The sequence below is a fragment of the Oncorhynchus masou genome, chromosome 27, assembly GCF_036934945.1.
Source record: "Oncorhynchus masou masou isolate Uvic2021 chromosome 27, UVic_Omas_1.1, whole genome shotgun sequence".
Lineage (NCBI taxonomy): Eukaryota > Metazoa > Chordata > Actinopteri > Salmoniformes > Salmonidae > Oncorhynchus > Oncorhynchus masou.
In genome coordinates, this window is record NC_088238.1 from 10,303,574 (window position 1) to 10,318,398 (window position 14,825).

The 14,825-nt window shown below is 47.6% G+C and overlaps 1 protein-coding gene across 1 annotated transcript in view; it reads left to right on the forward strand.

Annotated features, from left to right (window-relative positions):
* The first annotated feature begins 775 nt into the window (after positions 1–775).
* The window catches only part of LOC135516577 (voltage-dependent L-type calcium channel subunit alpha-1C-like), a 291,870-nt gene continuing 277,820 nt past the window's right edge, over positions 776–14,825 (forward strand). The window contains exon 1 of the mRNA XM_064940927.1: positions 776–875. Within this exon, the coding sequence (XP_064796999.1) occupies positions 792–875 (84 nt within the window). The 5' untranslated portion in view covers positions 776–791. The remainder of the gene's footprint in view (positions 876–14,825) is intronic.

The window sequence follows — 14,825 nt, forward strand, 5'->3', positions numbered from 1 at the left end:
CTATATAGGGAATATTATGGCACTATATAGGGAATAGTATGGCACTATATAGGGAATAGTATGGCACTATATAGGGAATAGTATGGCACTATATAGGGAATAGTAGGGTACTATATAGGGAATAGTATGGTACTATATAGGGAATAGTATGGCACTATATAGGGAATAGTAGGGCACTATATAGGGAATAGTATGGTACTATATAGGGAATAGTATTGCACTATATAGGGAATAGTATTGCACTGTATAGGGAATAGTAGGGCACTATATAGGGAATAGTATGGTACTATATAGGGAATAGTATTGCACTATATAGGGAATAGTATTGCACTATATAGGGAATAGTAGGGCACTATATTGGGAATAGTAGGGCACTATATAGGGAATAGTAGGGCACTATATAGGGAATAGTATGGCACTATATAGGGAATAGTATGGTACTATATAGGGAATAGTATGGCACTATATAGGGAATAGTAGGGCACTATATAGGGAATAGTATGGTACTATATAGAGAATAGTATGGCACTATATAGGGAATAGTAGGGCACTATATAGGGAATAGTATGGTACTATATAGGGAATAGTAGGGCACTATATAGGGAATAGTATGGTACTATATAGGGAATAGTAGGGCACTATATAGGGAATAGTAGGGCACTATATAGGGAATAGTAGGGCACTATATAGGGAATAGGGTGCCATTTGGGATGCATGCTTTCTCTGTCATCTGATCTCCAGCTTCCTTCCTTAACTCCAGCTCTTCCAGACCGTTTGAAATTATCATTTTGATGACTATATTTGCGAACTGCGTGGCCTTAGCTGTCTACATCCCCTTCCCAGAGGACGACTCCAACGCCACCAACTCAAACCTGGTAAGTCACACCTGACCTGACACAGGCTCTTATGTCATGTTGCTATGGTTATTACGCTCTGTTTGACTGTAGGTACCAGGTGGCTGTGTGTGTGTGTGTGTGTGTTTGGGGGGGGGGGGGGGGGTTGAGTTGTCGTGGTTACCTGTATCCCCATCCTCCATTTTGTGGTTTGGTGAGAACAGGGCATGTGGAGGGCAGCTCATACGTTGCCTTGGGACTTCTGTATGGTACATACTGTATGTGTTGGTGTCTGATCATGTACACAGTGTCTGATCATGTACACGGTGTTTGATCATGTACACAGTGTCTGATCATGTACACGGTGTTTGATCATGTACACAGTGTCTGATCATGTACATGGTGTTTGATCATGTACATGGTGTTTGATCATGTACATGGTGTTTGATCATGTACACAGTGTCTGATCATGTACACAGTGTCTGATCATGTACATGGTGTTTGATCATGTACATGGTGTTTGATCATGTACATGGTGTCTGATCATGTACATGGTGTCTGATCATGTACATGGTGTCTGATCATGTACATGGTGTCTGATCATGTACTTGGTGTTTGATCATCATGCGTCACTGTAGTCAATGGTTCGAATCCAGGCTGCATCACATCTGGCTGTGATTGGGAGTCTCATAGGGTGCCTAATTACATTTTATAATATGTGGTGACCTGGTCCTCCTGTGTGTTACTGTGTGTGGTTGAGACTAACTGCTGGTTGTGTGGTGACCTGGTCCTCCTGCTGGCTGTGTGGTGACCTGGTCCTCCTGCTGGCTATGTGGTGACCTGGTCCTCCTGCTGGCTGTGTGGTGACCTGGTCCTCCTGCTGGCTATGTGGTGACCTGGTCCTCCTGCTGTTTATGTGGTGACCTGGTTCTTCTGCTGGCTATGTGGTGACCTGGTCCTCCTGCTGGCTGTGCAGTGACCTGGTCCTCCTGTGTGTTACTGTGTGTGGTTGAGATGGTAACTGCTGGCTGTGTGGTGACCTGGTCCTCCTGCTGGCTGTGCGGTGACCTGGTCCTCCTGCTGGCTGTGCGGTGACCTGGTCCTCCTGCTGGCTGTGTGGTGACCTGGTCCTCCTGCTGGCTGTGTGGTGACCTGGTCCTCCTGCTGGCTATGTGGTGACCTGGTCCTCCTGCTGGCTGTGCAGTGACCTGGTCCTCCTGTGTGTTACTGTGTGTGGTTGAGATGGTAACTGCTGGCTGTGTGGTGACCTGGTCCTCCTGCTGGCTGTGTGGTGACCTGGTCCTCCTGCTGGCTGTGTGGTGACCTGGTCCTCCTGCTGGCTATGTGGTGACCTGGTCCTCCTGCTGGCTGTGTGGTGACCTGGTCCTCCTGCTGGCTGTGTGGTGACCTGGTCCTCCTGCTGTCTATGTGGTGACCTGGTCCTCCTGCTGGCTGTGCGGTGACCTGGTCCTCCTGCTGGCTGTGTGGTGACCTGGTCCTCCTGCTGGCTGTGTGGTGACCTGGTCCTCCTGCTGGCTGTGTGGTGACCTGGTCCTCCTGCTGGCTATGTGGTGACCTGGTCCTCCTGCTGGCTGTGTGGTGACCTGGTCCTCCTGCTGGCTGTGTGGTGACCTGGTCCTCCTGCTGTCTATGTGGTGACCTGGTCCTCCTGCTGGCTGTGCGGTGACCTGGTCCTCCTGCTGGCTGTGTGGTGACCTGGTCCTCCTGCTGGCTATGTGGTGACCTGGTCCTCCTGCTGGCTGTGCAGTGACCTGGTCCTCCTGTGTGTTACTGTGTGTGGTTGAGATGGTAACTGCTGGCTATGTGGTGACCTGGTCCTCCTGCTGGCTGTGTGGTGACCTGGTCCTCCTGTGTGTTACTGTGTGTGGTTGAGATGGTAACTGCTGGCTATTCGGTGCAGTGACATTGAATGCCTTGTTTTGATGGATGCTGTGTGGTGGAGACAGACAGGTCATGTTTTATTGGACCATGGGATACCTCTTGAAACTCCCCATCCCGGATCCGGGATCGTGACTAAAGCCTCAGGCTCATTAGCATAACGCAACGTTAACGATTTCTGAAAATCGCAAATAAAATTTAAATAATGCATTTGCTCTCAAGCTTAGCCTTTTCTTAACAACACTGTCATCTCAGATTTTCAAAATATGCTTTTGAACCATAGAAATGGACTAATTTGTGTAAGAGTATGCAAAGCTAGCATAGCATTTTGTGTAGCATGTAGCACGCAACATTTGCACAAAAGCCAGATAACCAAATAAATAAAATCATTAACTTTGAAGAGCTTCGGATGTTTTCAATGAGGAGACTCTCAGTTACATAGCAAATGTGCAGTTTTTCAAAAAAATATTATTTGTGTAGGACAAATCGCTCCGTTTTGTTCACGTTTGGCTATGAAAAAACCCTGTATACAGTTATAGCCTGAAGCTCATTAGCATAATGTAACGTTAACGATTTCTGAAAATCGCAAATAAAATGAAAATAATGCATCTGCTCTCAAGCTTAGCCTTTTCTTAACAACACTGTCATCTCAGATTTTCAAAATATGCTTTTGAACCATAGAAATTGACTAATTTGTGTAAGAGTATGCAAAGCTAGCAATGCATTTTGAATAACATGTAGCACGCAACATTTTCACAAAAACCAGATAACCAAATAAATAAAATCATTTACCTTTGAAGAGCTTCTGATGTTTTCAATGAGGAGACTCCCAGCCACATACCAAATGCGCAGTGTTTCCTGAAAGCGTCTGTGTGTAGGAGAAATCGTTCCGTTTTCTACATTGCGCCTGGCTACTGAAACAAACCGAAAATGCAGTCACCTACAACGTAAAACTTTTTCCGGATTAACTACATAATATCGACTGAAACATGGCAAACGTTGTTTGGAATCAGTCCTCAAGGTGTTTTTTCACATATCTCTTCATTGACATGCAGTTCGTGGAAGCTTGCTTTACTCTCTGTATTGTTTGGAAAAATACTGGCAGGTGACTTTTGCGCACCAATTTCGGCGCAGGACACCGGGCGGACACGTGGTAAATGTGGTCTCTTATGGTCAATCTTCCAATGATCTGCCTACAAATACGTCACAATGCTGCAGACACCTTGGGGAAACGACAGAAAGGGCAGACTCATTCCTCTTGCGTTCACAGCCATATAAGGAGATCATGACAAACAGAGCCTCAAAAATCCTTGTCATTTCCTGGATGCCATCTCATCTTGGTTTTGCCTGAAGCTCACGTTAAAGGGCACGCACAGAGAAGATCTTTGTATTTCTGGACACGTCAGAGTGTTTTCTTTCGAACAGTAGCAATTATATGCATAGTCGAGCATCTTTTTGTGACAAAATATCTTGTTTAAAACGGGAACGTTTTTCATCCAAAAATGAAATTGCGCCCCTAGAGTTCCAACAGGTTAATGCCCATGGTGATTCAGACAGGTCATGTTTTATTGGACCGTGGGATATTAATACCCATGGTGATTCCGACAGATCATGTTTTATTGGACCGTGGGATATTAATACCCATGGTGATTCAGACAGGTCATGTTTTATTGGACCGTGGGATATTAATACCCATGGTGATTCAGACAGGTCATGTTTTATTGGACCGTGGGATATTAATACCCATGGTGATTCAGACAGGTCATGTTTTATTGGACCGTGGGATATTAATGCCCATGGTGATTCAGACAGGTCATGTTTTATTGGACCGTGGGATATTAATAACCATGGTGATTCAGACAGGTCATGTTTTATTGGACCGTGGGATATTAATAACCATGGTGATTCAGACAGGTCATGTTTTATTGGACCGTGGGATATTAATGCCCATGGTGATTCAGACAGGTCATGTTTTATTGGACCGTGGGATATTAATAACCATGGTGATTCAGACAGGTCATGTTTTATTGGACCGTGGGATATTAATGCCCATGGTGATTCAGACAGGTCATGTTTTATTGGACCGTGGGATATTAATAACCATGGTGATTCAGACAGGTCATGTTTTATTGGACCGTGGGATATTAATAACCATGGTGATTCAGACAGGTCATGTTTTATTGGACCGTGGGATATTAATGCCCATGGTGATTCAGACAGGTCATGTTTTATTGGACCAGAACTACTAAACAGGAGAATGGTTAATGTAGAACTACTAGCCAGGAGAATGGTTAATGTAGAACTACTAACCAGGATAATGGTTAATGTAGAACTACTAGCCAGGATAATGGTTAATGTAGAACTACTAGCCAGGAGAATGGTTAATGTAGAACTACTAACCAGGATAATGGTTAATGTAGAACTACTAGCCAGGATAATGGTTAATGTAGAACTACTAACCAGGATAATGGTTAATGTAGAACTACTAGCCAGGAGAATGGTTAATGTAGAACTACTAACCAGGATAATGGTTAATGTAGATCTACTAGCCAGGATAAAGGTTAATGTAGAACTACTAGCCAGGATAATGGTTAATGTAGAACTACTAACCAGGAGAATGGTTAATGTAGAACTACTAACCAGGAGAATGGTTAATGTAGAATTAATAACCAGGAGAATGGTTAATGTAGAACTACTAACCAGGAGAATGGTTAATGTAGAACTACTAACCAGGAGAATGGTTAATGTAGAACTAATAACCAGGAGAATGGTTAATGTAGAACTACTAACCAGGAGAATGGTTAATGTAGAACTACTAACCAGGAGAATGGTTAATGTAGAACTACTAGCCAGGAGAATGGTTAATGTAGAACTACTAACCAGGATAATGGTTAATGTAGAACTACTAGCCAGGATAATGGTTAATGTAGAACTACTAACCAGGATAATGGTTAATGTAGAACTACTAGCCAGGAGAATGGTTAATGTAGAACTACTAACCAGGATAATGGTTAATGTAGATCTACTAGCCAGGATAAAGGTTAATGTAGAACTACTAGCCAGGATAATGGTTAATGTAGAACTACTAACCAGGAGAATGGTTAATGTAGAACTACTAACCAGGAGAATGGTTAATGTAGAACTAATAACCAGGAGAATGGTTAATGTAGAACTACTAACCAGGAGAATGGTTAATGTAGAACTACTAACCAGGAGAATGGTTAATGTAGAACTAATAACCAGGAGAATGGTTAATGTAGAACTACTAACCAGGAGAATGGTTAATGTAGAACTACTAACCAGGAGAATGGTTAATGTAGAACTACTAACCAGGAGAATGGTTAATGTAGAACTAATAACCAGGAGAATGGTTAATGTAGAACTACTAACCAGGAGAATGGTTAATGTAGAACTACTAATGTCTGTCAGAGTAGGGAGAGATGGAGGGAAGATGGAGAGAGAGAAGGAGAGATGGAGGGAAGATGGAGAGAGAGGGAGAGATGGAGGGAAGATGGAGAGAGAGAGGGAGAGATGGAGGGAAGAGAGAGAGAGAGAGGGAGAGAGAGAGGGAGAGAGAGGGAGAGATGGAGGGAAGATGGAGAGAGAGAGGGAGAGATGGAGGGAAGAGAGAGAGAGAGAGGGAGAGATGGAGGGAAGATGGAGAGATGGAGGGAAGAGGGAGAGAGAGAGGGAGAGATGGAGGGAAGAGGGAGAGAGAGAGAGAGAGATGGAGGGAAGAGGGAGAGAGAGAGAGAGAGATGGAGGGAAGAGAGAGAGAGTGCTTCTGTCACCAACCAAGGAGGGCCTACAGCAGCACCTAGATCTTATGCACAGATTCTGTCAGACCTGGGCCCTGACAGTAAATCTCAGTAAGACCAAAATAATGGTGTTCCAAAAAAGGTCCAGTCACCAGGACCACAAATACAAATTCCATCTAGACACTGTTGCCCTAGAGCACACAAAAAACTATACATACCTTGGCCTAAACATCAGCTCCACAGGTAACTTCCACAAAGCTGTGAACGATCTGAGAGACAAGGCAAGAAGGGCATTCTATGCCATCAAAAGGAACATAAATTTCAACATACCAATTAGGATTTGGCTAAAAATACTTGAATCAGTCATAGAGCCCATTGCCCTTTATGGTTGTGAGGTCTGGGGTCCGCTCACCAACCAAGACTTCACAAAATGGGACAAACACCAAATTGAGACTCTGCACGCAGAATTCTGCAAAAATATCCTCAGTGTACAACGTAGAACACCAAATAATGCATGCAGAGCAGAATTAGGCCGATACCCACTAATTATCAAAATCCAGAAAAGAGCAGTTAAATTCTATAACCACCTAAAAGGAAGCGATTCCCAAACCTTCCACAACAAAGCCATCACCTACAGAGAGATGAACCTGGAGAAGAGTCCCCTAAGCAAGCTGGTCCTGGGGCTCTGTTCACAAACACACCCTACAGAGCCCCATGACAGCAGCACAATTAGACCCAACCAAATCATGAGAAAACAAAAAGATAATTACTTGACACATTGGAAAGAATTAACAAAAAAACAGAGCAAACTAGAATGCTATTTGGCCCTACACAGAGAGTACACAGCGGCAGAATACCTGACCACTGTGACTGACCCAAAATTAAGGAAAGCTTTGACTATGTACAGACTCAGCGAGCATAGCCTTGCTATTGAGAAAGGCCGCCGTAGGCAGACATGGCTCTCAAGGGAAGACAGGCTATGTGCTCACTGCCCACAAAATGAGGTGGACACTGAGCTGCACTTCCTAACCTCCTGCCCAATGTATGACCATATTAGAGAGACATATTTCCCTCAGATTACACAGATCCACAAAGAATTCGAAAACAAATCCAATTTTGAAAAACTCCCATATCTACTGGGTGAAATTCCACAGTGTGCCATCAGAGCAGCAAGATTTGTGACCTGTTGCCACGAGAAAAGGGCAACCAGTGAAGAACACGCACCATTGTAAATACAACACATATCTATGCTTATTTATTTTATCTTGTGTCCTTTACCATTTGCACATTGTAAAAACACTGTATATATATATAATATGACATTTGTAATGTCTTTATTGTTTTGAAACTTCTGTATGTGTGATGTCTACTGTTAATTTTTATTGTTTATTTCACTTTATATATTATATACCTTACTTGCTTTGGCAATGTTAACATATGTTTCCCATGCCAATAAAGCCCCTTGAATTGAATTGAATTGAATTGAGAGAGAGGGAGAGATGGAGGGAAGAGGGAGAGAGAGAGAGAGATGGAGGGAAGAGGGAGAGAGAGAGAGAGAGATGGAGGGAAGAGGGAGAGAGAGAGAGAGAGATGGAGGGAAAGAGAGAGAGAGAGAGAGGGAGAGAGAGAGGGAGAGATGGAGGGAAGAGGGAGAGAGAGAGAGAGAGAGAGATGGAGGGAAGAGGGAGAGAGAGAGAGAGAGATGGAGGGAAGAGGGAGAGAGAGAGAGAGGGAGAGATGGAGGGAAGAGAGAGAGAGAGAGAGAGGGAGAGTATGGACATCTGAAAGGCTGCTCTCATCCTGATACATTGTCTCTCCGTCCCTCCCTCTCTCTCCCTCTCATTTACATTACATTTAAGTCATTTAGCTCTCTCTACCTCTCTTCCTCTCTCTCTCTCCCTCTCTCTCTACATCCCTCCCTCTCTCTCCCTCTCTCTACCTCTCTTCCTCTCTACCTCCCTCCCTCTCTCTCCCTCTCTCTACCTCTCTTCCTCTCTACCTCCCTCCCTCTCTCTCCCTCTCTCTACCTCTCTCTACCTCTCTTCCTCTCTCTATCTCTCCCTCTCTCTCTGCCTCCCTCCCTCTCTCTCCCTCTCTCTACCTCTCTTCCTCTCTACCTCCCTCCCTCTCTCTCCCTCTCTCTCCCTCTCTCTACCTCTCTTCCTCTCTCTATCTCTCCCTCTCTCTCTGCCTCCCTCCCTCTAGGAGAGGGATCTGTACTTTATTCCTGCTTTGCAGCTGAGGGAGGAAAATCCACTTAGGTAGATGAATATTTAATCACACTCACACTACTCTGTGCTACTGTGGTCCTTTCAGAATGGGTTTAATTCTCTGATGCTTGTCAACATGCACGCTGCATAGCTTCTATGATGAGATGGCTAGGCCTTGCTGTGTGAGAGAGACCATGTTCCTTCAATGTCCCTGTACAGCCTGTTTCCACTGAGCTTATCTACAGCCAGCGAATTACTCTAACATACAAACTCTATGTCCGGTGGATATTGTTGCAACCAAACAGGTTATGTTGACTATGTTCTTCACTACCATAATGTTACCCAGGGGGCCTGAGGACAGTGTTGTGTTCTTCACTACCATAATGTTACCCAGGGGGCCTGAGGACAGTGTTGTGTGTTCTTCACTACCATAATGTTACCCAGGGGGCCTGAGGACAGTGTTGTGTTCTTCACTACCATAATGTTACCCAGGGGGCCTGAGGACAGTGTTGTGTTCTTCACTACCATAATGTTACCCAGGGGGCCTGAGGACAGTGCTGTGTTCTTCACTACCATAATGTTACCCAGGGGGCCTGAGGACAGTGTTGTGTTCTTCACTACCATAATGTTACCCAGGGGGCCTGAGGACAGTGTTGTGTTCTTCACTACCATAATGTTACCCAGGGGGCCTGAGGACAGTGTTGTGTGTTTTTCACTACCATAATGTTACCCAGGGGGCCTGAGGACAGTGTTGTGTGTTTTTCACTACCATAATGTTACCCAGGGGGCCTGAGGACAGTGTTGTGTTCTTCACTACCATAATGTTACCCAGGGGGCCTGAGGACAATTTGTGTTCTTCACTACCATAATGTTACCCAGGGGGCCTGAGGACAGTGTTGTGTTCTTCACTACCATAATGTTACCCAGGGGGCCTGAGGACAGTGTTGTGTTCTTCACTACCATAATGTTACCCAGGGGGCCTGAGGACAGTGTTGTGTTCTTTACTACCATAATGTTACCCAGGGGGCCTGAGGACAGTGTTGTGTTCTTCACTACCATAATGTTACCCAGGGGGCCTGAGGACAGTGTTGTGTGTTCTTCACTACCATAATGTTACCCAGGGGGCCAGAGGACAGTGTTGTGTTCTTCACTACCATAATGTTACCCAGGGGGCCTGAGGACAGTGTTGTGTTCTTCACTACCATAATGTTACCCAGGGGGCCTGAGGACAGTGTTGTGTGTTCTTCACTACCATAATGTTACCCAGGGGGCCTGAGGACAGTGTTGTGTTCTTCACTACCATAATGTTACCCAGGGGGCCTGAGGACAGTGTTGTGTTCTTCACTACCATAATGTTACCCAGGGGGCCTGAGGAACACTCCTCCCACAGCATCCCCTCCTCACCCGAGTGGATGCTGTGGGAGGGGGGGCGTACTGTGTTGGTACAGTGTGGGGGGGGTACTGTGAGGGTACAGATGACTCAATGCTAAATGACTCAAATGTAAATGTAAAATGCGATGTATTAAGACAGCGGAGACACGTAGACACTCTGAACAAACCCCAGGTCACTTCCTGGTCTTTGAAGCTCCGCCAAGCCAACCAATCAGCTCCCAGCAGGACTTCTGACCCAAGCCCTGATTGGCCAACAGGACTTTTCAGCTACTGTCCCCTTTCTGCTCATATCATCCTCGGCTCCATCCATCTTTCTCTGTCTCCATCCTTCCATCACTCCATCCCTCAGGCTAATATTCTTTATGATGATAGTGTGTAGGATGGAGGGCCTTTGGCCATGCTGGCTGGCCTCTGGTCCTCATTGGCTCTCTTCAACCTCATACAAATAAACACTGAGCTAAGGTCACTGAGCCTGATGACGCTGGTGACAGAGATGGAGATGGAGAGAGGTTTTTTTTGGTGACAGAGATGTCCGTGTGTCACTTTGTCCGTGTCTGAATCCGTCCCACGCCGTTACACTGCATATACAGATGCTCTACCATGTACCCTCTTACCGTGGCTCTACCATGTACCCTCTTACTGTGGCTCTACCATGTACCCTCTTACTGTGGGTACAGAGTGGGGGGGGGGGGGGGGGGTACTGTGAGTGTACAGAGGGGGGGGGGGGGTACTGTGAGGGTACAGAGTGGGGGGTACTGTGAGGGTACAGAGTGGGAGGTGGTACTGTGAGGGTACAGAGTGGGGGGTACTGTGAGGGTACAGAGTGGGGGTGGTACTGTGAGGGTACAGAGTGGGGGGGGGGTGCTGTGAGGGTACAGAGTGGGGGGGGGGTACTGTGAGGGTACAGAGTGGGGGGGTACTGTGAGGGTACAGAGTGGGGGTGGGGGTACTGTGAGGGTACAGAGTGGGGGGTACTGTGAGGGTACAGAGTGGGGGGTACTGTTAGGGTACAGAGTGGGGGGTGCTGTGAGGGTACAGAGTGGGGGGGGGGGTACTGTGAGGGTACAGAGTGGGGGGTACTGTGAGGGTACAGAGTGGGGGGTACTGTGAGGGTACAGAGTGGGGGGTGGGGGTACTGTGAGGGTACAGAGTGGGGGGTACTGTGAGGGTACAGAGTGGGAGGGTACTGTGAGGGTACAGAGTGGGGGGGGTACTGTGAGGGTACAGAGTGGGGGGTACTGTGAGGGTACAGAGTGGGGGGGGGGTACTGTGAGGGTACAGAGTGGGGGTGGTACTGTGAGGGTACAGAGTGGGGGGTGGTACTGTGAGGGTACAGAGTGGGGGTACTGTGAGGGTACAGAGTGGGGGGTACTGTGAGGGTACAGAGTGGGGGGTACTGTGAGGGTACAGAGTGGGGGGTACTGTGAGGGTACAGAGTGGGGGGTACTGTGAGGGTACAGAGTGGGAGGGTACTGTGAGGGTACAGAGTGGGGGGTACTGTGAGGGTACAGAGTGGGGGGTACTGTGAGGGTACAGAGTGGGGGGTACTGTGAGGGTACAGAGTGGGGGTACTGTGAGGGTACAGAGTGGGGGGGGTACTGTGAGGGTACAGAGTGGGGGTGGTACTGTGAGGGTACAGAGTGGGGGTGGTACTGTGAGGGTACAGAGTGGGGGGTACTGTGAGGGTACAGAGTGGGAGGGTACTGTGAGGGTACAGAGTGGGGGGTACTGTGAGGGTACAGAGTGGGGGGTACTGTGAGGGTACAGAGTGGGGGGTACTGTGAGGGTACAGAGTGGGGGGTACTGTGAGGGTACAGAGTGGGGGTGGGGGTACTGTGAGGGTACAGAGTGGGGGGTACTGTGAGGGTACAGAGTGGGGGGGGGGTACTGTGAGGGTACAGAGTGGGGGGGTACTGTGAGGGTACAGACTATGTGCACACTGCCCACACTGCCCACATGAGGTGGAAACTGAGCTGCACTTCCTAACCTCCTGCCCAAGGACCATATTAGATAGACATATTTTCCTCAGATTACAAAGATCCACAAAGAATTTGAAAACAAACCGGATTTTGATAAACTCCCATATCTACTGGGTGAAATACCATCTCCCTCCGTCTCCCTCCATCTCCTCTCCATCTCCCCTCCATCTCCTCTCCATCTCCCCCATCTCCCCTCCATCTCCCCTCCATCTCCCTCCATCTCCCCTCCATCTCCCTCCATCTCCCCTCCATCTCCTCTCCATCTCCCTCCATCTCCCCTCCATCTCCCCCCATCTCCCCCCATCTCCCCTCCATCTCCCCCATCTCCCGTCCATCTCCCCTCCATCTCACCCCCTCCCCATCTCCCCCCTCCATCTCCCCTCCATCTCCCCTCCATCTCCCCTCCATCTCCTCTCCATCTCCCCTCCATCTCCCCTCCATCTCCCCTCCATCTCCTCTCCATCTCCCCTCCATCTCCCCTCCATCTCCCCTCCATCTCCTCTCCATCTCCCCCATCTCCCCCCAACTCCCCTCCATCTCCCCCCATCTCTCCTCCATCTCCCCACCATCTCCCCTCCATCTCCCCTCCATCTTCCCTCCATCTCCTCTCCATCTCCCTCCATCTCCCCTCCATCTCCCCTCCATCTCCCCCATCTCCCCTCCATCTCCCCTCCATCTCCCCCGCTCTGACCAGACAGTCTCCCTCCAACATGTTTTCAATTTAGCTGCGTTTCAAAGCCACGTACAGCTGGGCCAGATTTAGTTTATAACAATTTGAACGACATGAGACTACAGCCCCCCAGACAGGATGTACACTATAATGACTTTAGGGCCTCTGTGTGTGTGTGTGTGTGTGTGTGTGTGTGTGTGTGTGTGTGTGTGTGTGTGTGTGTGTGTGTGTGTGTGTGTGTGTGTGTGTGTGTATGTGTGTGTGTGTGTGTGTGTGTGTGTGTGTGTGTGTGTGTGTGTGTGTGTGTGTGTGTGTGTGTGTGTGTGTGTGTGTGTGTGTGTGTGTGTGTGTGTGTGTGTGTGTGTGTGTGTCTTTAGGGGCTCCTTCCTCTCCTTTTGTCAGACTCTCAGTCTCTGTCTTCCTCCTCAGACACCTCTCCTAATTTATTCAGGGAACCTACTAACCCCAGGTCTGTCTCTACCATTAGATACGCTCACACACACATACACACACGCACGCACGCACACACACACACATTCCTTACTCCACTATTAGACCACAGATCTGGGACAGAGAGAGCAGAGTGTAGCCTGTTTACCATAGGAGTTTACAAACAGATTTGGGACCAGGCTGAGCAGAACAATATAGGACTGGAGATGGTAGACTAGACTGGAGATGGTAGACTAGACTGGAGATGGTAGACTAGACTGGAGATGGTAGACTAGACTGGAGATGGTAGACTAGACTGTAGATGGTAGACTAGACTGTAGATGGTAGACTAGACTGGAGATGGTAGACTAGACTAGAGATGGTAGACTAGACTGGAGATGGTAGACTAGACTGGAGATGGTAGACTAGACTGTAGATGGTAGACTAGACTGGAGATGGTAGACTAGACTAGAGATGGTAGACTAGACTGTAGATGGTAGACTAGACTGTAGATGGTAGACTAGACTGGAGATGGTAGACTAGACTGGAGATGGTAGACTAGACTGGAGATGGTAGACTAGACTGGAGATGGTAGACTAGACTGGAGATGGTATGTGTTGGTGTACGCGTTGACAAGACAGCCTGATATGATTCTCCCTGTAGGGGATGTGTTGGTGTACACGTTGACAAGACAGCCTGATATGATTCTCCCTGTAGGGGATGTGTTGGTGTACGCGTTGACAAGACAGCCTGATATGATTCTCCCTGTAGGGGATGTGTTGGTGTACACGTTGACAAGACAGCCTGATATGATTCTCCCTGTAGGGGATGTGTTGGTGTACGCGTTGACAAGACAGCCTGATATGATTCTCCCTGTAGGGGATGTGTTGGTGTACGCGTTGACAAGACAGCCTGATATGATTCTCCCTGTAGGGGATGTGTTGGTGTACACGTTGACAAGACAGCCTGATATGATTCTCCCTGTAGGAGATGTGTTGGTGTACGCGTTGACAAGACAGCCTGATATGATTCTCCCTGTAGGGGATGTGTTGGTGTACACGTTGACAAGACAGCCTGATATGATTCTCCCTGTAGGGGATGTGTTGGTGTACACGTTGACAAGACAGCCTGATATGATTCTCCCTGTAGGGGATGTGTTGGTGTACGCGTTGACAAGACAGCCTGATGTGATTCTCCCTGTAGGGGATGTGTTGGTGTACACGTTGACAAGACAGCCTGATATGATTCTCCCTGTAGGGGATGTGTTGGTGTAGGCGTTGACAAGACAGCCTGATATGATTCTCCCTGTAGGGGATGTGTTGGTGTACACGTTGACAAGACAGCCTGATATGATTCTCCCTGTAGGGGATGTGTTGGTGTACACGTTGACAAGACAGCCTGATATGATTCTCCCTGTAAGGGATGTGTTGGTGTACGCGTTGACAAGACAGCCTGATATGATTCTCCCTGTAGGGGATGTGTTGGTGTACACGTTGACAAGACAGCCTGATATGATTCTCCCTGTAGGGGATGTGTTGGTGTACGCGTTGTCAAGACAGCCTGATATGATTCTCCCTGTAGGGGATGTGTTGGTGTACGCGTTGACAAGACAGCCTGATATGATTCTCCCTGTAGGGGATGTGTTGGTGTACGCG